This window comes from Nomascus leucogenys, chromosome 14, assembly GCF_006542625.1.
Source record: "Nomascus leucogenys isolate Asia chromosome 14, Asia_NLE_v1, whole genome shotgun sequence".
Classification (NCBI taxonomy): Eukaryota; Metazoa; Chordata; class Mammalia; order Primates; family Hylobatidae; genus Nomascus; species Nomascus leucogenys.
Window position 1 is genome coordinate 74,128,420 of NC_044394.1, and position 23,346 is coordinate 74,151,765.

At 41.5% G+C, this 23,346-nt stretch overlaps 1 protein-coding gene across 2 annotated transcripts in view; it reads right to left on the bottom strand.

Moving 5' to 3' along the window:
• The window catches only part of TMEM87B (transmembrane protein 87B), a 62,753-nt gene that overhangs the window by 23,846 nt on the left and 15,561 nt on the right, over positions 1-23,346 (bottom strand). The window contains exons 5-11 of one of the 2 annotated variants that reach the window (XM_030827677.1): positions 19,199-19,249; positions 16,872-16,962; positions 13,394-13,455; positions 12,994-13,177; positions 8,399-8,498; positions 4,448-4,541; positions 2,413-2,484 (exon numbers count right to left, since the gene is read on the bottom strand). In XM_030827677.1, the coding sequence (XP_030683537.1) occupies positions 2,413-2,484; positions 4,448-4,541; positions 8,399-8,498; positions 12,994-13,177; positions 13,394-13,455; positions 16,872-16,962; positions 19,199-19,249 (654 nt within the window). The remainder of the gene's footprint in view (positions 1-2,412; positions 2,485-4,447; positions 4,542-8,398; positions 8,499-12,993; positions 13,178-13,393; positions 13,456-16,871; positions 16,963-19,198; positions 19,250-23,346) is intronic. The other variant, XM_030827676.1, reaches the window with a different exon arrangement.

Below are 23,346 nucleotides of genomic sequence, written 5' to 3' on the forward strand. Positions count from 1 at the left end.
GAGACTCCATCTTAAAAAAAAAAAAAAAAAAAAAAAAGAACAAGAAATCTTTGAAATAAATATCTATAAATTACCAGAAAAGAGAGTTTATTTTTTTAAAAAATGCAGTCTGCAGCTTAATTAATTGAATGAAGGACCATATTCCCTAACTTGATAAAGTTCCAAGCATACACAATTTTAGAAACAAGACAATTCTAAATTGAATAGATATCATCAGCTCATTTTCTAAACACACAATGACAGAAAATAAGACACGAAGATCTAAAGATAATCTGAGGTCAACAGGCAGGTTCATCTCCACTGTCATTCTGCCTATCCCAATGCAAGGTATGTTTATACCTCCTGCCCATTCTCAAGGCAGGGGAGCCCCCGTAACAAGCAGTCCTGTGGGACCTACAGCCTTTGTGGTGAGTACTCTTATCACTGGAACACTGCTCACATGTAGAACTGAGGAACAGACTTCACATTTTTAGCAAGTGAATGTCTTTAATTTTTTTAATATAGAAAACATGAAAACGACACCAGAGGAAGATATTTATATCACTCTCTGAGAAAATCAGATTTATTTAACTATAATTTTATTCAACAAACTTGGATTCTAAACTAGTAGCTCTGAACAAAGTAGAATATGCTTTTTTAAACAAGTTCAGTCGGAAACAACTCTTTAAATCAGTCATTATTCCCTAAGTAGGCTCCTCAGACTCCTAAGATGTCCACAGATATAATTTGGGAAGTCTTTAACTGCCCTGTCATGCAAAGCTCCTTGTGTCTGTGTTCTGTGAAGAGAGGCTCCATAGCTGTTAAAAGATTTTCCAAGGTATGTCTGATCCTAGCACCCAAACAAGGTTAAGAATCACTGCTTTGACGAGTAAGGATAATGAATTACAAATTTTTGGTTTGTAGCACTCTTCATAGGCTTTTTAAGTTGGAAGCATATTGAGAATTCACATACAGGGAATTTAAAGAATAGGTAGACCCAGCTTAGAGAACAACCCACAAGTGGCTCAGAAAAGCCTATGAGGAGTGCTACATTTGCTAGCACACCTGAAAAACGGGAGACCTTCCTTCTAGGGCATAGTGATGAGATGCAAGCCCTCTGGCCCTTCCTATGAGACACATAGATGAGAAAATGGAAAAAGATACAAGACAAACAATTTTTTAAAAAAATTAATGTCAAAAAGCTAAAAGACATAAGTATCAAAAACAGACAAAACAAAGAACTTGGCAAAAAATGAAGCCTATCTAACAGGAAAGCATTTCAAAGAGGACATAAATATAATAGAAACAGATCCAAAGAATGTTCTGGGATATGCATAACCCTGCATTCCACTCTGGTCAGTCACATTTTCTCTAGAATTCTTCCCATTTCCACAAGTGCCCCCATGGAGAAAAAAGCAATGGGGATTCCCCAGACTCAACTTGAGTCATCGAATCAGAGAAGACCCTCGAGGATCCAGTACCTACTGCCTCTAAAACTTCTCCTGCAATATGGCTGCAGCCCCTAAACCTTCTCTGAACCTGCTCTCTTCCACCCATTTCTAGCAAGTCTATCATGTGGGTTCTTCTTCCCATATCCCCTACCCTACTTCTGACCCTCACCATCTCTTCTTTGGACCACTGCAAAGGCAAAGGAATACTGACTCACCTTCCTGCCTCTAGACTCTCCTTTACCACGTCTTCTTCTTTGTCACCAGAGTTCTCACTGACACAGGTTTCATCACCTTACTCACCTGTGCAGCTTCAATTCCTCTCCAGCCCCTGCCTCTGGAAGGCACTCAGCTCTTAAGCATGCCCTGCCGCCCTTCCCTGAACCTCCTGCCAAGGCTCTCCCACGCACGTCCACCCAGAGGCAGGCTTCCCTGGACATTCTGCCACTGTCCCCCTCTGTTTTCCTGCTTCAACTATTTGCTCTCCTCCATTCTTCCTAGAATACCTCTTCCCTAATTACCTCCTTATTAATAGTAAACCCCTACTTGTCTTCCCAGTCTCAATTTAAATGTTGCCATCTCTGTGAAGTCTTTCCTGATTTTTATGCCAGCATTAACTTCTCTGTTCCCCTGTTGGCACAGCACCTCTCTAAGACGGCAACTACTACTGCTATATTGATGCCAGTTACGTATCTGTCTCCCCTACAAGATTGTGAATCCCTTAAATTTAGGGACATCTTTTTCACCCATGCCTCATCAGTATGGGGCATATACTGAGAATGAGCACTAACTGTTTGCTAAACTATGTAGAAAAAATAAAGATATTCCTTGTTTGGGGAGTTGCTACTTTTTCACTTTCAAGTTAACTCTCGTATTAAGGTAACAAAAATGCATAACTGTATTTCTTTCTATTGTTATTACAAATTACATGCAATCTGATTTTAATGATACAACAAACTATTTTGAAGGACACAGTAAAGGATATGAACCACACAAAAATGGAGTCAATAACTGCTAAAATAATGTCATCAAGAACAACAGCTAAATGGTTAGAACCCTGAAAGATAAAAATAAGGGAAGAAACCTGAATGTAACACTTTCATGGCACTATAGCAATTATCATTTGATGAAGAAAAATAATTTAGCTTATCTCATTAATTTACAAAGCCACATAAAAGATTTAATTTCCTAAGAGGACTGTGTTTAAGCACATGGAAATGACCAGCTTTTTGATAGCAACAAGTGCTAATTTATGTGATGATAGCAACATAAAACTGTATTATGTAATGGCAAATAAAAAGCATCATGTCCCCAACCTCACTAACACCAGCCATTTCAATCCTTCTCCTCCATACCAAACCGACAGCCAGGGCTATTAATGAAATGAACTCCTAATCTTTCCTGTGTTGTGAAGGGACACAGAAAAAGTGAAGGGGGGGATCCATGTTAGACATTTACTCTGACTAGTCATATTTAAAAGTCACCACCTAAGATGTTGGCTATGTAAATTTTTTTTTTTTTTTTTTTTTTGAGATGGAGTTTTGCTCTTGTTGCCCAGGCTGGAGTGTAATGGCGCAATCTCAGCTCACTGCAACCTCTGCCTCCCAGGTTCAAGCCATTCTCCTGCCTCAGCCTCCCAAGTAGCTAGGATTACAGGCATGTGCCACCAAGCTATGTACAATTTTAAAGGAATATAATACATACGGTGTATTTACATGTGGGATATTTATCTTTTCTATTTCTTTCTGGCAAATTATTATTATTATTATTATATGAATGCAGAGTTCTTCATGATCATACAAAGGTGAAAATAAATATACTCAAAGACTAAAAGAGCATCTAACACAGAATGCAGGTGTATCAAAGACAACAGGGAGAAGAATGAGGGTTTTTAGCATTATTGGATAAATATTTATGATCTGATTTATACAGCTAATCCAAAGACATTTTAGGTAAAATGACAAAGGTCTTTGGATTAGGTAAGATATAATAAGCTTCTTAATCACACAATCCTCAACCATTTATTCAAAAAACTAAAGCAACCATGCGTGGTAGCTCACATGTGTAATCCCAATACTTTGGGAGGCTGAGGTAAGAGGATCACTTAAGGCCAGCCAGGAACTCAAGACCAGCTTGGGCAACATAGTGACACCCTGTCTCTACAAAAAATACAAAAATTAGTCCAGTGTGGTGGCCTGCACCTGTAGTCCCAGCTACTCGGGAGGCTGAGGTGGGAGAAGTGCTTAAGCCTAGGAGATGGAGGCTGCAGTGAGCCATGATCATGCCACTGCACCACTGCACCCCAGCCTAGGCAACAGAGCAAGACCCTGTCTCCAAAACCAACCAACCAACCAACCAACCGACCAATGAGACAACCAAACAAAAAACCACACAAAATAAAAGTAAAAAAACTGAAGCTACAAATACAGGGGTCTTTGCAGACACAAATACTGACACTTCTCTAGAGAATAAAGCACTGCTGCCCACATCCAGAGTCATCTTCCCCTTGAACATCACTTCCTCTTGGCTTTTCCAATGGTGGGGTCTACTGAATCCTCTAAATAGCTAGTCCCCAAGAGTCAGAGAAAATGAATAAACAAATGAGACTTAAAAGAGTGATGAAATGTACTGTATGTATACCTGAAGGGTGTAATTAACTTTCTGTTCACTTGCTACATTTTAAAATCCAGGGTTAAGAATGATATTAAGGTACACCAGTTGCATAATGATAAAGACAAATGTTCTCTATGAAGAATAACCATGAACCTTTCTGGGATGGGACTGATACCTGGGATGATATCAAGCGGTGCCTTTGCAATCAGTCATATCATTTTAAGAAGCACTCTGTCTAGCCTTTGCCTTTCAGGAAGTATTTTAAAAGAGAAACATCCCATAGAAGAAAAGTTCAAATTGGGCCTTTTTCACAAGTTTCTATCTAAAAATTCATCTCAGGAGATACAAAGTAAAACTACATTTCACAGCAGTAACAAAAAGGGGTGGTAGAATTATGTAATTTTTACCCCAATGACTCTCATCACGCCTTCAACAGCTGCAAAGATTAAGTATAGAAGCCCCAGTCCGATCACCCGGTGCATGACTGTTCCTAAACGAGGCCTGGAATCAGGAAGAGGAAACAGAGAAAGAAGAAAAAGCATGGGTGAGTAAAATGCACCTGAATACAGTAACTGGCACCATTTCCAGTACCAGGAAGTCACTATCTAATCACATCGGTCTGTTCCCGGCTCTGAGGTACTTTGTTTTAGGAAACAGGCCCAGGAACAAAGGGTCTCTTTCTCTAGGACCTGAAGCTATACTGATGCCTGTGAAGCAATATTTGGAGGCCACAAAGGTGCCAGAGGATTTTGCTGCTGAAATTCAAGCAATAGAATGAATATAATTCAGGTACTGTTTCTATAGAACGGAAGAGTAGGTTGATGAAATCTAGGAAGGTAAATGCCAACTTCTAAGTGCCACTGAGAAGTCTAACTTAATTCTTCCTGAGGTCCGTCTTGAGAGATAATTCACTTGTCTCATGACTTAGGCAGAGAAAGAGCAGGACATGAGGAGATGGAACTCCATGACCTCCTTTCTGATCACCAGCTCTCAACCAGAACAGGAGTGCTGACAGAATTTAATTTTCATTCTTTAAACTGAAAGAGTTTTAAAATAACATTTTTGAGCCAGGCGCAGTGGCTCATGCCTGTAATCCTAGCATCTTGGGAGGCCAAGGTACACAGATCACTTGAGCTCAGGAGTTCGAGACCAAACTGGCCAATGTGGTAAAACTCCGTCTCTACTAAAAAAAAAAAACAAAAAATTAGCCGGGGATGGCGGCTCGTGCCTGTAGTGCCAGCTACTCGGGAGGCTGAGGCATAAGAATCGCTTGAACTTGGGAGGCAGAGGTTGCAGTGAGCCAAGATCGCGCCACTGCACTCCATCCAGCCTGAGCGAGAGTGAGACTTTTGTCTCCAAAAAAAAAAAAATAATAATAATAATAATAATTTTTGGCTCTTTCAAAATATAATTGAGTTGGGAAAATACAAAGATGGTGGTTTTTGCAATTAATAATTTAAAATAGAATAATTTCATGATATTTGCAAATCAGAATTTATTGCACATACATTTAAGGCTGCTCAAAAACCCTCCTCTCAGAGAATTAGAAGAAAAAAACTGGTTTAAAAAAATATTTAAGATAGTCATTTCAAAACAAAATATAAGTAAAAAATTAAATTAATGGTCATAGCTCATATTTAATTAAGACTATTTACCTAATCTAAGGAATCTAAATTCTGATTCATTATAATCAACTAACCAGAACCTCCAAATGACCAGAACTGTTACTGCTCTCACTTTATGAGTTGAGCCGAGCAAGCTAACAGTGAAAGGATTCATTTAAAAAGGGTTTGTGTCTGTACCCATTTATTTAATCTTCTATTCCTTTCACAGTAACAACACTGCACCTGTTGGTATCTGATGTTCATAACCAGAGCTGTGAAAGGTACTGCAAGATTCCTCAACAAGAGGCCTTCATTTCCTACACTGTACTAAGAACACAAAAGCCATTTGAGAAAGAATCTCCAATAAAAGTCCAGGGGGATAAAGGCTTCCAGGCTAAAATCCTGCTAGCTCCCCAATCCCCAGCTCACAAGCAAACGGGCATGCACACAGGAGGAGAGCCTGGGGGTGCGAGTCACAGTGCAGAGGCCTGAGCCTGGGCACCCGGGGGCCGGAGCTCAGGAACACAGGAGGGTGCAGCAGAGGAGGCTGGGGAGGAGTAGCCAGTGATGTGAGAGGATGGAAGATGAGCTCCCGGAAACCAGGCAAAGCTGGCACTCCTTAACTAAAGCTGCTCACGGGACAACTGGACGAGGGCTAAGCAAGACCATGTGATATGGCAGGGGGAGGTCATGGTGGCCTTGACAAGAGCAGTCTCAATAGAGCAATACTGGGGAGGCCGAGGTACAGACCACTCATGTGAGAAGTTATGCCGCACAGGGGAAAGGTGAATGAGGCAGAAGCGGAGGAGAGGGCCATGTGGGATGGAGGGAGGGCTTCGCTTTAAAAAATGGTAGAAATAACGAGATGCTGATGGGGGGTGATCCACCAGAGAGGAAAGCTGACGATGCAAGAAAAAACAAAACCGAGCACTAGGACAGTTTCCCTCACGGTTGAGTGGGCACAAAGGCAGGGGTGGCCTGTGACTATGAAGAAGAGGAAAGTGGTTCATGCGGTCCAGATGTGGGGGAAATGACAGGGTCTGGGGGCACAGATGCAGTGGAATTCCCCTCTGATGGCTTCTACTTCCTCAGTGAAAAAAAACCTAAGGTCAGCTGAGAGGGGAGTAGAGTCTGAGCGGTCTGAGAGAGGGGTAAAATGGTCTTCTACAGACAGAAGAGTGAGAAAATAGTGGCAAGCGGATTGAGTACAACTTCCAGCAGCACTGAGGGCACGCACGTGAAGTTTAGGGTCATGAATGGCAAGTAGGCCCCTTCAGTGTGGTCCAGGGCTCCTTTTGGGCAAATTCCCCTGCTCGGGTGGGAGCCTGAGGCAGAAGGAAAGCTGGACTCAGCAAGGCTGGGGTTTTGTCAAGGTTGACAAAGAGAAAGGCAGGGGTCTTTGGGTGTCAGTGTCCTGCTGGACCAGGGAATCCAAGCAAAAGGAAGAAGGTAAGGATATAAGATGGGGAGGGACAACGGAAGGTGCCAGGGTCAAAAGGCTGGAGGCCAAAGTACAGTCAAAAAAGACTGATGCCGACATGTTAAAGAAAGTAACAGGAAACAGAGGAGGTGACGGTTGAAAAGTGGATTGCTTAAAATTGAGATTTTGAAAAGGGTGCAGTTATACATATAATAAAGTCTAGAAAATGATACTGGGAATCAGTAGCTGAAACGTGGTGACGGGCAAGAGCAGGAGAGGTGGGGAGGTGAGGTCAGGTTACTTAAAGGGTCATCCACATGGCTCCTGAGACCCCAGGGCCTTCTGACAGATGAAATGCTGAGGACAACACCTGTGAAGCTGGTGCCCACAGAGCTGAGGGATGAGGGAGGGTCTGGAAGCTCACAGGGACCACAACAAGATGCAGCAGGTGATCCAGCCTGAAGAGTGAGCTTCTGGGAATCAGGGTTTTAGGAAAGAGGCAGGAAGAAAGGTCTGAAAAAACACAACAAGGATAGAAATCAAGTTCTCCCATAGTTATGCCCAGCGATTCACAGGTGAGAGGAGGAAAGGACCCGCCGGAGAGGGTCCAGAAGCAGGTCCTTGGGGGACAGACAGGTTTCAGTCAGAAGTTTTGCTGACTCGGTGTTTAATCCACTCTCTCTTCCAACACTCAAATAGGACCATAAAAGCTTAATGGTCCTGTCTAAAAAACAGAAAAGGGTTTGAAAATGGTTTGAATCATTTTAGATTTTCCATTATCCTTAAAGTTGATTATTTATTCATCTAACTATATAAAGTTATCGAAATACAAATTCAGGGTCTTTATTGGAAGATAATATAACATAGCAAGTATGTGGAAATCTTTTAAAAATGTGTTCTTGTAGATTTTTCCCAAACGGATTTGTACTAGAATACTTAGAAGTTCCATTTTCACGGGCCGGGCGCGGTGGCTCACGCCTGTAATCCCAGCACTTTGGGAGGCAGAGGCGGGCGGATCACGAGGTCAGGAGATCGAGATCATCCTGGCTAACACAGTGAAACCCCGTCTCTACTAAAAATACAAAAAATTAGCCGGGCGAGGTGGCGGGCGCCTGTAGTCCCAGCTACTCGGGAGGCTGAGGCAGGCGAATGGCGTGAACCCCAGGGGGCGGAACCTGCAGTGAGCTGAGATAGCGCCACGGCACTCCAGCCTGGGCGACAGCAAGACTCTGTCTCAAAAAAAAAAAGAAGTTCCATTTTCACAAAGGTCATAACGTAGACAGACTGAATCACTGGGCTGGGGCCCAGCATCTTTCCCACACGCCAGTACTTACTTGACAATTCCATAGCCCAGGCTCACAATGATCACGAGGAGGCGAGCCAACGTCCTCTTAATCGCAGAAATCAACTCCGCAAATATCAATAAGCCTTGGGCTGAGGAAGAAAAAATAAAGTAATTCACTTTGTGTACATCTAGAAGCCTGCCAACCAAGATTCTCAACAACATGTCCTGTGTATAACTACATTCGGACTTCAGACTAATCAGCCACATTTGATTTAAAAGTCACTGAATCCAACTGATGCTTGAAAACTTTAGTGAAGGATTCACACTCTCCTAAAGAATTCACTCCCTATCTAATCAGCTCCACTGAGCACAGCTTTCTTCTATCAGCCTGAACACTGTCTCCCTGAGCTTCCCTCTGTTCTTGTTCTTTACAGAACTCTCTCTCTTCTGGTCCTGTAAATATTTAAAAACAACAACGTCCTCTAGAGTTCTCTTTTCTCCAGGATGCCCTCATCATGTATTCATTTAAAATGTATCTGATATGCCCCTACTGTGTGGCTATAATAGTGAAAAAGACATCTTGATCCCTGCCTTCATGGAGCTTGTACTCTGGTTAGGCTAAGTAAATAGAACTCAGTGTGGTAAGAGCTAGAGGTAACACAGCATCCCTCCAGACTTGGAAGAAGGCCAGTCTAATCTACACCTGGGGGAGCTAGAATTGGGTCCCGAAAAACTCAGAAAAAGTGACATCTAAATCAGGACTTGCAGGCTAAGTAGGAGTTAAGTATTTGGGGGTGCGGTATGACAAAGCAAAGAACAAGGCACGTGCAAAGGCATAGGGAAGAAAAGAGGAAAAGCAAACTATGTTGCAAGAAGTGAAAGTTCATTATGCCTGCAGCAGAGAGTGTAATGGTAGATGTCAAGAAAAGAGGCTGGTCATAAAGGCAGGGACCAATTGTGCAGTTTGGAGCCCCTGTCATGGAGTCTGGACTCGATGTTAAGGGCAGTGGAAAGTCAATAACAATAAACAAAGGAACAAAGGAGGGACTGGTAAACTATGGCCCATGGGCCAAATCTGGCCCTACATCTGATCTGTTTTTGAACATAAAGTTTTATGGGAACACAGCAATGCTCATTTGTTTGCATGTTGTCTATGGCTGCTTTTATGCTTTGATGGCAAGGGTGAATAGTTACAACAGAGACCATATGGCCTGCAAAGCCAAAATATTTCCTTTATGGCCTCGACAGAAAAAAATGTGCTGACTGCTGGAATAAAATGGATGGCTTTATTTTATCAAGATTGCTCTACCTACAATGGTTTGGAGAGGAACAAAACTGCAGGCAAGGAAAATGCTCACGAGACTATTCCAGAAAACTAAGAGATAATGAAGGTACCGGCAGTGATGATGGAGAGAAGTAGAAAGAGGTTCAGAAAGATATTCAGAAAATACGGTGGCAAAACCAGTTGTGAATCCATCTGATGTTTTCAGTTCACATTGTTTTCAGCTCCATCTCGCCTGCAAGAACTCACAAGAGACCTTGTCAAATGCCTTGAAGATAGATCTAGAACTACAGGCAGAGCAAGAAGCCAAGAAAGATGTAAAAGATGGCCCTGAGGTCTCCTGGCCATGCAGCGAGTATCAAGCAGCGAGAGGAACACATGGAAGGGCAGCAAGTGTGGGCTGGGGCGAGGCTGCCACACAAAGGCAGAAAGGATGAGCTCCATTTTTGCCATTCAGAGATTGAGAAGATTGCAAGGCATTGAGAAGCTGTTTTGCAGGTGACCAGATATATATGTCTGTAGCTCAGGATAGAGAGCTCCACAGGAGAGAAAGCTTTAGGAGGAAAACAATGGATGAGCTCTCCGAAAGAGTGCAGAATGTGAAGAAGGGGTTTATGATCACAAATGTTGAGGGATGAGTGTGCTGTCAATCCCTCCATGGGCTGTCTATACTCCTCTTGAGGTAATATGACTACAACCTTTCTGGTAGTGTGGCCTATACAGCAAGATTCTCAACTTTCCTTCCAGGCTCCTGCTGCAATCTGAGGCTGTGGGAGCTTGTGGGAGGCAACCACCCTATTATTGCCTGTGTTGAGTTTGCTTTTCATCAGCTTCAATTTTTAAATTCTTTTTAAAACTTTTCCATTGGTGTTTTTGCAATTTGTACTCCAAACCTAAGTTCAAGATCTTATCCATTAAATTTCACCTTTCTATTCAGCATGTCAAGTCTCTTTCCTCTCATCGCGTATCTTCAAGTGAAACAGGGTCTACCTAAAATGATTCTCTATGCCCCTAAGTATTAACGACCCTGGCCAGCCTCACATCATCCACAAAATTTAAGAGAATGCTGTCTACATAGTCACACAATAAATGTTAGTTGAACAAACCAACAGATTCACAAGAAGAATAAACCAGCAACAAGGCCTAAAATCTGAGAGACACCATTCAAACCTCCTAGCTCAATGGTTCCCAATCCTAGATGCATATTGGAATCACCTGGAAGCCTCTACACAGCCCCAATTCCTAGGTCTGCCCTAATCAGAATCTCTGGCACTGGTACCATTTTAAAGTTCTTCAAGTGATGCTGATACAAAACCAGGGATGAGAACCATTGCTCCAGACCAGAGCTGTCCCACAGACCCTTTTGCAATGATGGAAATGGTCTACCTCTGTGCTGTCCAATACAGCAGTCACTGGTCACCTGTGGCTACTGAGCACTTGAGATGCAGCTAGAACAACTGAGGAACTTAATTTTTAATTTAATTTAATTTTACTTAAGTACCCAGATGTGGCTTGTGGCTACCACAGAAAACAGCAGAGGTCTAGACTGACCAGTGATTATCTCCATGAACTCTTTAGATATGGCGGCACCACCAGTTTTCAGCTCATCTTGTCCAAAAGAAGTCAAAAGAGACCTTGTCGAATGCCTTGAAGCAGTCAGCTATACTAAGTTTACTACATCTTCCTGTCAATCTAGCATCCCAAAACAAAAAAATTAGTCTGACAAGATCTATTCTTAATGTACCCATGTCGGGTCCTAACAATCAATGCTTCTCATCCTTCTAATGATTTTTCTAAATTTGATGCTTCAAGATCAATGCTGGGCAAGACAGCCCCTGTCACAGAATTCCCACATGGGAAAATCAGAAAGGACATCAGCTCCTGCCCACCTCTCCTATTGGACAGGACTCCTCAAAGACCCTGACAGCAGTCTGGGTATCTCTTCCAAGCCCTCTAGTGCCATCTCGGACAGCCTAGATTCCCTGAGGATGGCAGATGGCCTCTTACCTCTTCATGGATCTCAGGTTTTTGCTGCTCCTCACTAAAGTCTATGCCACCCTTTACCCTCACTAAACAAGAGATCACCACCACTGACAGCAAAGCATCAGAACTGCCTTCTCTACATTCAGGAATGCTTCAATTCTAAGCAGCAGACCTACCCTTTCTTCATCATCTGGTTTAGAGCACGCATGCATGCACGCACACACACATACACACACACCATAAAAAACTTCTTACAGAGTAGTGATATCTCTAACATGCATCCTGGATGTTTGTCCTTTCTTTATTCTTTGGTACATGTCCTTTTAAATTTTTTATTTGGGGAAATTTCCAATACTCCCCAAAAGAGAGAAAGCAATATAATGACTTCCCTTGTGCTCATCATCCAGCTTCAATAATTAGCAACGTTACACCAAATTTGTTTCATCTATAGTCCAATTCATTTTTTTTCTAGAGTATTTCAAAATAAGTAACGGACACATAGTGCCAGCTACTCCAGAAGCTGAGGTGGGCAGATCACTTGGGCCTGGAGGTCAAGGATGCAGTGAGCAAAAATCACACCACTGCACTCCAGTCCGGACAACAGATCAAGACCTTGTCAATCAATCAATCAGTAACAGACAAAATCATGCCCTTTGAAAATCTGCACCAAGATCATTTGTAACTGGTCACTCAGAAGTACACTCTTGAGCACCTTCAACCCCTCTGAGCTCTCTCTTTCCAAAGGTTCGGTGGGAGAGTTGTACCTTTGCTTCTCTGGCCTGAAATCTACTTTCTAGAAGTCTGGGGCACACATCTGAGGATGCCCAGCTGTATGGCCTCCCCGCTTCACACATTCCACGGCGTAAACTGTGATGGTGCCTCCACTGGTCACATGAAGATCTTTGCGGGAGTAAAGAAGTGGGGAGAGCACAAGGACGCTGCAGGCACCATCCATTCCAGCACCCCTGATTTTACTCCCTGCGGCCAATTTCCTTTCTTTTGTTTTTTGAAGGAGAAGGAAAAGAAGATGTGGGGGGAAGGAGAAGTATGTTAAAAGGATTGGCAGCACCTGAAGTCTCCCTGTCCCAAACTTTGTGCTGTTTTAATCCAAGCTGAACCTTAGGAAATGGTACTTTTATTTTTCCCAGGAGGGAAGTGAGGGGAAATTTAGCAAGAAGGAAAACAGATAATGAAGAGAAGACACATGCTCGGCCAGATCAGAGGCCTACTCTGACATTCTTTTCTTGGCTTTCCTTCTCTTCATCTATAATATGCCTGTTTCCAAACCACTGTTCAGAGGGGGGCCTCCAACTGCTCTGCTCATAAATACTGGGGAACTCTTAGATCATACTGTATTTACAGAGACAGTCAAAACTTACTTGACAGTCCAGTGTTGCTGATGGTTTGGTATTCACTATAAAAAACTGCTTTTTCAAGCATTCCCAAAAAAATAACAGCTGCAATCCAGAACTGGATTCTTAATATATCTTTCCAATAACAGGCAGACCACATCAGCCACAGTATGCCATATAATATATAAACAATACACATCACCATGTAAAACTGTAGGAAGAGAAGCAATTTTAGTCAGTTAAGCCTTTTGATCATTTGAAAGTTGGCACTTCTACATTCAAGTATCCAACCCTTCATTTTCCAGTCACTCTGGAACCAGAAATAGAGGCTATGTCAAAGCATTAACTACTGAGGAATTACTACCACAAAGCTCTTAGGGTATAAAATTCATTTTTTAAAAAGGAAAAAATGATGAGAAATACTCACAATCATTAGGGGCCAATCTGATGCAGAGATATATCCATGAGGCCCAATCATAGAAAGAGAAACTGGGATAGAGAAGAAGAGAGAGTTAATTAAGTCAGTCTTAAATCTTTAAGTGTAAGTTCATTTCCCAGAAGGCTCCAAGAATACAAACCACACTAACAAATGCTGAATTTGTATGTAGCACATACACGGTATTGGACAATTAGTAATTGTTTGATTATGTAACCTTACCAAGATACCTTTACTGTAAGACCAGAAACTCTAAAACTGCTAGAAGAAAACCTAGGGAGAACACTACACAACACTGGTCTGAGCAATGATTTTTTGGATTTGATCCCAAAAGCACAGGCAACAAAAGCAAAAATAGACAAATGGGATTACATCAATATAAAAAGCTTCTTTGCAGCAAAGGAAACAATTAACAGTAGACATAGACAACTTAAAGATACTGAGAGATAAAATTAGCAAGCCATATATCCAAGAAGGAGTTAATATCCAAAATATATAAGCTCAAACAACTCAACAGCAAGAAAACAAAAAACCCAATTAAAAGAATGGGCAAGGGGCCGGGTGTGACGGCTCACACCTGTAATCCCAGCACTTTGGAAGGCCGAGGTGGGCAGATCACTTAAGGCCAGGAGATCGAGACTAGCCTGACGACCGTGCTGAAACCCGTCTCTACTAAAAACAGAAAAATTAGCCAGGTGTGGTGGCATGCACCTGTAATCTCAGCTACTTGGGAAGCCGAGGTAGGAGAATCACTTGAACCCAGGAGGTGGAGGTTGCAGTGAGCCGAGATTGTGCCACCACACTCCAGACTGGGTGACAGAGCGAGCTCCTGTCTCAAACAAACAAACAAAAAAAGGCAAGGGACCTGGATATTTCTCAAAAGAAAACATATAAATGAGCAACAGATATTAATACATGAAAAATGCTCAACATCATTAGTCATTAGAGAAATGCAAATTAAAACCCCAATATCATTTCACACCTGTCAGAATAGCTTTTATCAAAAAAATGAAAGACAGTAAGTGCTGATGAAGATGTGGAGAAAAGGGATGCTTTGTATACTGTCAGTGAAATGTCAATTAGTACAGCCATTATCAAAAACAGTATGGAAGGTCCTCAAAAAACTAAAAACATAATTACCATATAATCCAGTAATCCCACTTTACTATTTACCCAAAAGATCTAGAATCCATTTGTCAAAGAGCTGTCTGCACCCCCATGCTCCCTGCAGCAGTATGAACAATAGCTAAGTTATGGAATCAACGTAAGTGTCCATCAACAGATGAATGGATGAAGAAAATGTGTATATATACACAATGAAATACTATTCAGCCTTTAAAAAGAAGAAAATTCTGTCATATGCAACCACATGGATGGAACTGGAAAACACTGTGCTGAGTGAAATGAGTCAGGCACAGAAAGACAAATACTGCACATTTTCACTTATACGTGGAATCTAAAACAATCGAACTCCTAATATGAGAGCAGAATGGTGGGTACAGAGGCTGGGGGGTAGGAGGCAAGGATAAAAAAAAATCTCAGACAGGAGGAATAAGTTTTTTCTTTTTTTGAGTTCTATTGCATAGCATGGTGAATAGTTAATAGAGTACTGTATGTTTCAAAATTGCTAAGAGAGTACATTACAAATGTTCTCACCACAAAAAATGTTAAGCATTTGGGGTGATGAATATGTTAACTAGTTTGACTGAATTATTCCACATTGTATTTATAGATTATAACATCACTTTGTACCCCATACATTTACATCATTATAATTGTCAATTTACAAAAAAAAGAAAAAACGAGATACTTTTACTTGTATACACGCTATTCTAAAAACCTGTGCCAAATCTGATCATATACAAGAGCACAGTAGTCCCAGCTACCAAACAAGAACTCAGACTGGCCCCCATCCACTGGGACCTTATCTTCCTTGACGTAACTTGGAATAAATTACCAAACTCACACATCTAGGTTGGGTTTTGTCTGAGACAGCAATCATAAACCACATGCCAAGTACAGTGCAAAACATCAGGGCTCAGTGACAGCTCCAGCTACTAATTAGCAGGGGCTCAAAACTGCCCACTGGTGTCAGGGGAAAAGACAAAACGCCTGGGAAAGAACTGAGCACAAGGCTAGTTCTATGGTATGAATGTCCTCAAAAATTTATTAAAGCTTCATACCCACTGCAGTGGTATTAAGAGGTGAGGCCTTTTGGGAAGTGATTAAGTCACGAGGGCTCTGTCCTCATGAATAGATTAATGCCTTACAAACGGCCTGGAGGGAACTAGCTTAGGCCCTTCTTTGCTCTTCTGCCTCCACCCCGTGAGAGCAGAGTGGTTGTCCCCTTTTGTGCTTCCTGCCCTTCCATCCTTTCTGCCATGTGAGAACACATCGTTCAAGGTGCCATCTTGGAAGCAGACACCAGGGCCCTAACCAGACACCAAACTTGCTGGCACCTTGATCTTAGACATCCCCGCCTCCAGAACTGTGGGGAAATAAATTTCTGTTCTTTATAAATTACCCAGTGTCAAGTATTCTATTACAGCAGCACAAACAGACTAAGATAGCTAGGTGACAGAATGGCATCAGGGTCCCTGCTCCCTCCACTTGGCACAGTCTGGCTCATGATGCCATCTCCAGAAGGAAGCCTTACCTCACACTCTTCCAGAGCAGCCACCTTGCCAGCTTCCCTCCAAGGGCCATGCAGTACACCAGACCGAGCCTCCTCTGCAGCAATGCCTACCTCACCTCGTTGGTTTCTGCCAGCTGACTGGCTGAATCAGAGCAGTATCAAATCCCCAGGGCCCTCACATGCTAATTGGCTACTGCTGGCCCCAGCAGACACCCACTATGGAAAACATCAGCCAAAGTGATTCTAAATACGTGAAAGCATTCATTCTCTTGAAAACTGCTTATTGCAAGTCTACTTTTGTGGCACTAAGGAACCACAGCTTAACAAGGCACAGAGGGTCTAACTTACAGTGGTGGGGGTGCCTCACAGACCATAGAAGCCACATGCTGGCAGATATGCTGCTTCTACTCCTAGGCTACAGACAGATCCTTTAAAATAAAATTTGTCAAATAATAAAAATCTTAAATCCCTGATGATGGCCATTTTCAAGAAACAGAGAACATAACCTACTTGAAATACAACTAAAATGTTGCCTACACATTTCTACATGTTAAAAAATTTTTTTAATCTGAAAGAATGGAGAATTTTATATCCCACTATGAAGTTTGAAATTTTAAAAATTTATCTTAACACAGTAAAATTTTCAATCAATTAAAAAAAAGTAGCAATAAGAGAGCTTAATGTTACATTTTATGTATCTAAAATAAATGTATGATTAACAGAAATTCATTTTTGAATGATGTATTTCAAACAGAGAATGTTGACTCAGGTCAGTGACAAAAATACAGAATACAGAAAATGCAGATAGTAAACATGCATGCAGTTTAACTATACCATTCAAATTCCAGCTTGCATCTGTATTCTCCGTTTTAATGGAAACAATAAAGATATGAAACCCATCTTTTTGTGTTCTGGCTACCACATCCTGAAATAGAGGGGAAAAAAATTCTTCACATTATTTTTAACAAATTGCTATGTAATATAGCTGAACAACTGTTTGCCATATTTTAAAATAATTGAATCGGGTTACTTTTTTAATTTTTCTATTTTTAAATTTTTTCCTTTTTTTCTGAGATGGGGGTCTCACCATGTTGCCCAGGCTGGTCTCAAACTCCTGACCCCTCATGTGATCCTCCTGCTTTGGCCTCCCAAAGTGCTGGCATTACAGGTGTGAGCCACTGTGCCCAGCCATATTGGGTTTCTTTTAAACACACACACACACACACACACACACACACACACAGACAAAGACACACAGACACACAGACACACACACACACACACAAATAAAACAGAAAAGGAATGGCACGCAGTAGAAGGATAGCTATTTCTCTTATTAGACACCATCCTCCCAGACCTAAAAAGGTAAAGGAGGAAAGAAGCTTTTCTCATTCTTCAATGTTTTCTGTCTTTTATATTTTTACAGGTTCCCTTTAATATTACCATTCTATATACTGTTTAATATTATCAATAAAAAACTTTTTCTAGGGCTCAGCAGGGTGGCTCCTACCTGTAATCCTAGCACTTTAGGAGGCCGAGGCAGGTGGATCACTTGAGTTCAGGAGTTTGAAACCAGCCTGGCCAACGTGGCAAAACCCTGTCTCTACTAAAAATACAAAAATTAGCCAGGTGTGGTGGTGGGCACCTGTAGTCCCAGCTTCTTAGGAGGCTGACGCAGAAGAATCACTTGAACCTGGGAGGCGGAGGTTGCAGTGAGATGAGATCACACCACTGCACACCAGCCTAGGTGACAGAGCGAGCCTGTGTCTCAAAAAAAGCTTTTTTTTCTAACATTACTCTTCTCATATTTTATCCTAATTTTATCAAACATTTTGTTTTATTTAAATGTGTGGTTTTTATTATTTATTTATTTTTTTAGATGGAGTCTCGCTCTGTCACCCAGGCTGGAGTACAATGGTGCGATCTTGGCTCACTGCAACCTCAGCCTCCTGGGTTCAAGCAATTCTCATGCCTCAGCCTCCGAGTAGCTGGGATTCTAGGCACCTGCCACCACACCCGACCTAATGTGTGGTTTTTAAATTGAACTGGGGGAAGAGGAAGTTAGATAACGTTGTCAGAAATGACTCAGATTAAGTACATAAGCTAAATGATTCAAATTTCTTAAGGCACTATGTTACTTGCAATTCCACTAAGGAATAAAACTTCCCACTGTAATGCTTGTAAATTCTCCAGTGCCCTCCCATAACTGGACCACACTTCTTATACTCCATTTTCCTGAATATTTCCTATCTGTTTCTTTCATTTCCTACTCCTCATCATATGACTGATTTTGTACAAAGTTTGTCCTGGCCACGGCAGAGCGAGTGCCTTTCCATTATCAGACTTCTTTAAGATGGCTTTAGAGAAAACATGAAGAGTCATAGTATAAAAGCAAGCATTAAGCTCTCCCAAACCTGCTTTCAGTCCCTACACATCACTCCCAACCCTTTCGACCTCTTACTCAGTCTTCTGACTTTTAGTAATTCCCCAAAATGCCAAAATTTCCCTTCCACACGCTACATTCATGGTTTCTATTTCTTTAAATCCTTAATGACAAGCACAGTCCATTGCTATGCTGTCTTGCACATTTAGAGGGGGAATTTTATTTTTTAAAGAAAAGAAAGGCTGCATAGAAATTCATCTTAAATTGCTTTAAGGGTATTTTTAGACAAAGATAGAAACAATATATACAAAATTCATATAGACATATACAAGAAAACTTTTTTTTGAGACAGAATCTTGCTCTGTCACCCAGGCTGAAGTTTAGTGGTGCAATTTCAGCTCACTGCAACCTCCACCTCCCAGGTTCAAGTGATTCACATGCCTCAGCCTCCCAAGTAGCTGGGATTACAGGCATGTACCACCATGCCTCACTAATTTTTGTATTTTTAGTAGAGATGAGGCTTTGCCATGTTGGCCAGGCTGGTCTCAAACTGCTGGCCTCAAGCAATCTACCTGCCTCAGCCTCCCAAAGTGCGGGGATTGCAAGCAGGAGCCACCGCACCTGACCTGAAAACATACGGTTTTAAATAATGTTTCCTTTTCCTTCCACAATTCTAATAACCCTACTTTATATCACTAAGTGTCTATCCATCAGCGACTTTTTTCAGTCTTACGTTAACTTGTGTATATTTGATTTAAAGACAAATCAAACTGCTTACCGTTGATCTTTCCTGGTTTGAAACATTTCTGATATTTATTAGTTCTTTATTCTGGAAAAAAGAGTAAATAATGCCATTTTATACTGCTGCATTGCTATGGAGAAAAATTGTTTTAATAATTAAGAAAAAAATGTTAGAAGAAAAATGAAAAATTAAAAGCTAAACATCAAAGAACAAATCTCACTGTATCCCAAACACAAGTAACAAAGTTCTGCTTTTGAAAAATTACCCCTATTATATAAAGAGATTGAATCTATGACTCACTGACGCTCCTGAAAGAGATGGGAGAATGGAAGCTACTTGAAAAACCTACTTCAGTATATCATCCATGAGAACTTCCCCAACCTAGCTAGAGGGGCCAACATTCAAATTCAGGAAATGCAAAGAAACCCCACAAGATACTTCACAAGAAGATAATCCCCAAGACACATAAATCATCAGATTCTCCAAGGTCAAAATGAAGAAAAATGTTAAAGGCACCTAGAAAGAAAGGTCAGGTCACCCACAAAGGAAAACCCATCAGATTAACATCAAGCCTCTCTGCAGAAACCCTACAAGGAGAAGAGAATTGGAAGCCTACGTTTAACATTCTTAAAGAAAAGAAATTCCAACCAAGAATTTTATGTCCGGCCAAACTAAGCCTCATAAGTGAAGGGGAAATAAGACCCTTTTTAGACAAGCAAATGCTGAGGGAATTCATTCAGACCTGCCTTACAAGGCTCCTGAAAGAAGCACTAAATATGGAAAGACCATTACCAGCCACTAAATAAACACACTTAAGTACGTAAACCAGTGACACTATAAAGTAGCCACACAAATGAGTCTGCATAATAACCAGCTAACAACATGATGACAGGATCAAATCCACAATACCAATACTAAAAGCCCCAATTAAAAGGCACAGAATGTCAAGCTGGATAAAGAAGCAAGACCCAATGGTTTGCTGTCTTCAAGAGACCCGTCTCACATGCAACAACACCCATAGGCTCAAAATAAAGGGTTGGAGAAAAATCTACCAAGCAAATGGAAAACAGAAAAAAAGCAGAGGTTGCAGGCCTAATTTCAGACAAAACAGACTTTAAACCAACAAAGATCAAAAAAGACAAAAAAGGGCATTATGTAATGGTAAAGGGTTCAATTCAACGAGAAGACTTAACTATCTTAAATACATACGCACCCAACACCTGAGTACCCAGATTCATAAAGCAAGTTCTTAGAGACGTTTAAAGAGACTTAGGCTCCCACACAATAATAGTGAGAGACTTCAACACCCGACTGAAAGTATTAGACAAATCACTGAGGCATAAAATTAACAAAGATATTCAGGACTGAACTCAACACTGGATCAAATGGAGCTGATAGACATCTACAGAACTCTTCACCCAAAAATAAAAGAATATATACTCTTCTCCTCTCTGCATGGCACATACTCTAAAATCAGCCAATCAGAAATAAAACAATGCTCAGAAAATGAAAAAGAACAAAAATCATATACCAACCACCCTCTCAGACCACAATAAAATTGGAAATCAAGATTAAGAAAACCTTTCAAAACCATACAATTGCATGGATATTAAACAACCTGCTCCTGAATGACTTCTGGGTGAATAATGAAATTAAGGCAGAAATCAAGAAGTTCTTTGAAACTAATGAGAACAAAGATACAACATATCAGAATCTCTGGGACATAGCTAAGGCAATGTTAAGAGGGAAATTTATAGCACTAAACGCCCACAGTGAAAAGTTAAAAAGATCTTGGCTGGGCACGGTGGCTCACACCTGTAATCCTGTAATCCCAGTACTTTGGGAGGCTGAGGCAGGTGGATCATCTGAGGTCAGGAGTTCGAGACCAGCCTGGCCAACATGGCAAAACCTCATCTCTACTAAAAATACAAAAATTAGCTGGGTGTGGTGGCGGGTGCCTGTAATCCCAGCTACTCGGGAGGCTGAGGCGGGAGAATCGCTTGAACCTGGGAGGCAGAGGTTGCAGTGAGCCGAGATCACACCACTGCTCTCCAGCCTGGGCAACAGAATGAGACTCTGTCTCAAAAAAAAAAAAAAAAAAAAAAAAAGAAGAAGAGTTAAAAAGATCTCAAATTAATTAACAACCTAACATCACAACTAACAGAACTAGTGAAGCAAGAGCAAACCAACCTCAAAGCTAGCAGAAGACAAGAAATAACCAAAATCAGAGCTGAACTAAAGGAGACTGAGACATGAAAAACCATTCAAAAGATCAATGAATCCAGGAGCTGTTTCTTTGAGAAAATTAGTAAGAGAGACTGCTAGGTAGGTTAATAAAGAAGAAGAGACAGAGGATCCAATAAACTTAATTAGAAATGACAAAGGGAATGTTACCACTGACCCCACAGAAATACAAATAGCCATCAGAAAATATGCCTCTATGCACACAAACTAGAAAATTTAGAATAAATGGATAAATTACTGGACACATACACCCTCCCAAGACTAAACCAGGAAGAAATTGATTCCCTGAACAGACCAATAAGAAACTCTGAAATGGAAATAGGCTGCCAACCAAAAAAAGGCCCAAGACCAGATGAATTCACAGCTAAATTCTACTGGAAGTACAAAGAAGAGCTGGTACCATTCCTACTGAAACTATTCCAAAAAAATTGAGGAGGAGGGACTCCTCCCCAACTCATTCTATAAGGCCAGCATTATTCTGATACCAAAACATAGCAGAGACATGACAAAAGAAGGCTTCAGGCCAATATCTTTGATGAACATTGATGCAAAAATCCTCAACAAAATACTAGCAAACCAAATCCAGCAGCACATCAAAAAGTTAATCTACCATGATCAAGCAGGCTTTACCCCTGGGATGCAAGGCAGGTTCAACACATGCAAATCAATAAACATGATTTATTACATAAAGAGAATTAAAGACAGAAACCACATGATCATCTCAATAGATACAGAAAAGGCTTTGGATAAAATACGACATCCTTTCATGTTAAAAACTCTCAATAAACTAGGTATTGAAGGAACAGATCTCAAAATAATAAGAGCCATCTATGACAAACTCATGGCCAACATCATACTGAATGGGCAAAAGCTGGAAGCATTTCCCTTGACATCATGCCCAAGACAAAGATGCCCTCTCTCACCACTCCTATTCAACATGGTATTGGAAGTCCTGGCCAGAGCAATCAAGTAAGAGAAAGAAATAAAGGGCACCCAAATAGGAAGAGAGGAAGTCAAACTATCCCTGTGTGCAGACGACATGATTATATTTCTAGAAAACCCCATACTCTCTGCCCAAAAGCTCCTTGAGCTGATAAGCAACTTCAGCAAAGTTTTGGGATACAAAATCAACATATAAAAATCACTAGCGGCTGGGTGTGGTGGCTTACTCCTGTAATCCCAGCACTTTGGGAGGTCAAGGCGGGAGGATCACTTAAGGTCAGGAGTTTGAGAGCAGCCTGGCCAACATGGTGAAACCCTGTCTCTACTAAAAAAAAAAAATTCAAAAATTAGCCGGGCATGGTGACAGGTGCCTGTAATCCCAGCTACGCAGGAGGCTGAGGCAGGAGAACTGCTTGAACCTGGGAGGTGGAGGTTGCAGTGAGCCGAGACTGTGCCATTGCACTCCAGCCTGGATGACAGAGTGGGCGGCAGCGGCGGGGGAGGCGGGGAATCACTAGCATTCCTGTACACCAACAACAGCCAAGCCAAGAGCCAAATCATGAATGCAATCCCATAGGAATACAGCTAACCAAGGAGGTGAATGATCTCTACAATGAGAATTACAAAACACTGCTCAAAGAAATCAGAGATGACACAAACAAATGGAAAGATGTTCCGGCTGGGTACAGTGGCTCATGCCTGTAAACCCAGCACTTTGGGAGGCTGAGGCGGGTGGATCATGAAGTCAGGAGATCAAGACCATCCTGGCTAACACAGTGAAACCCCGTCTCTACTAAAAAAAATACAAAAAATTAGCCGGGCATGGTGGCGGGAGTCTGTAGTCCCAGCTACTTGGGAGGCTGAGGCAGGAGAACGGCATGAACCCAGGAGGTGGAGCTTGCAGTGAGTGGAGATCACGCCACTACACTCCAGCCTGGGTGACAGAGCGAGACTCCATCTCAAAAAAAAATAAAAAAGATGTTCCATGCTCATGGATA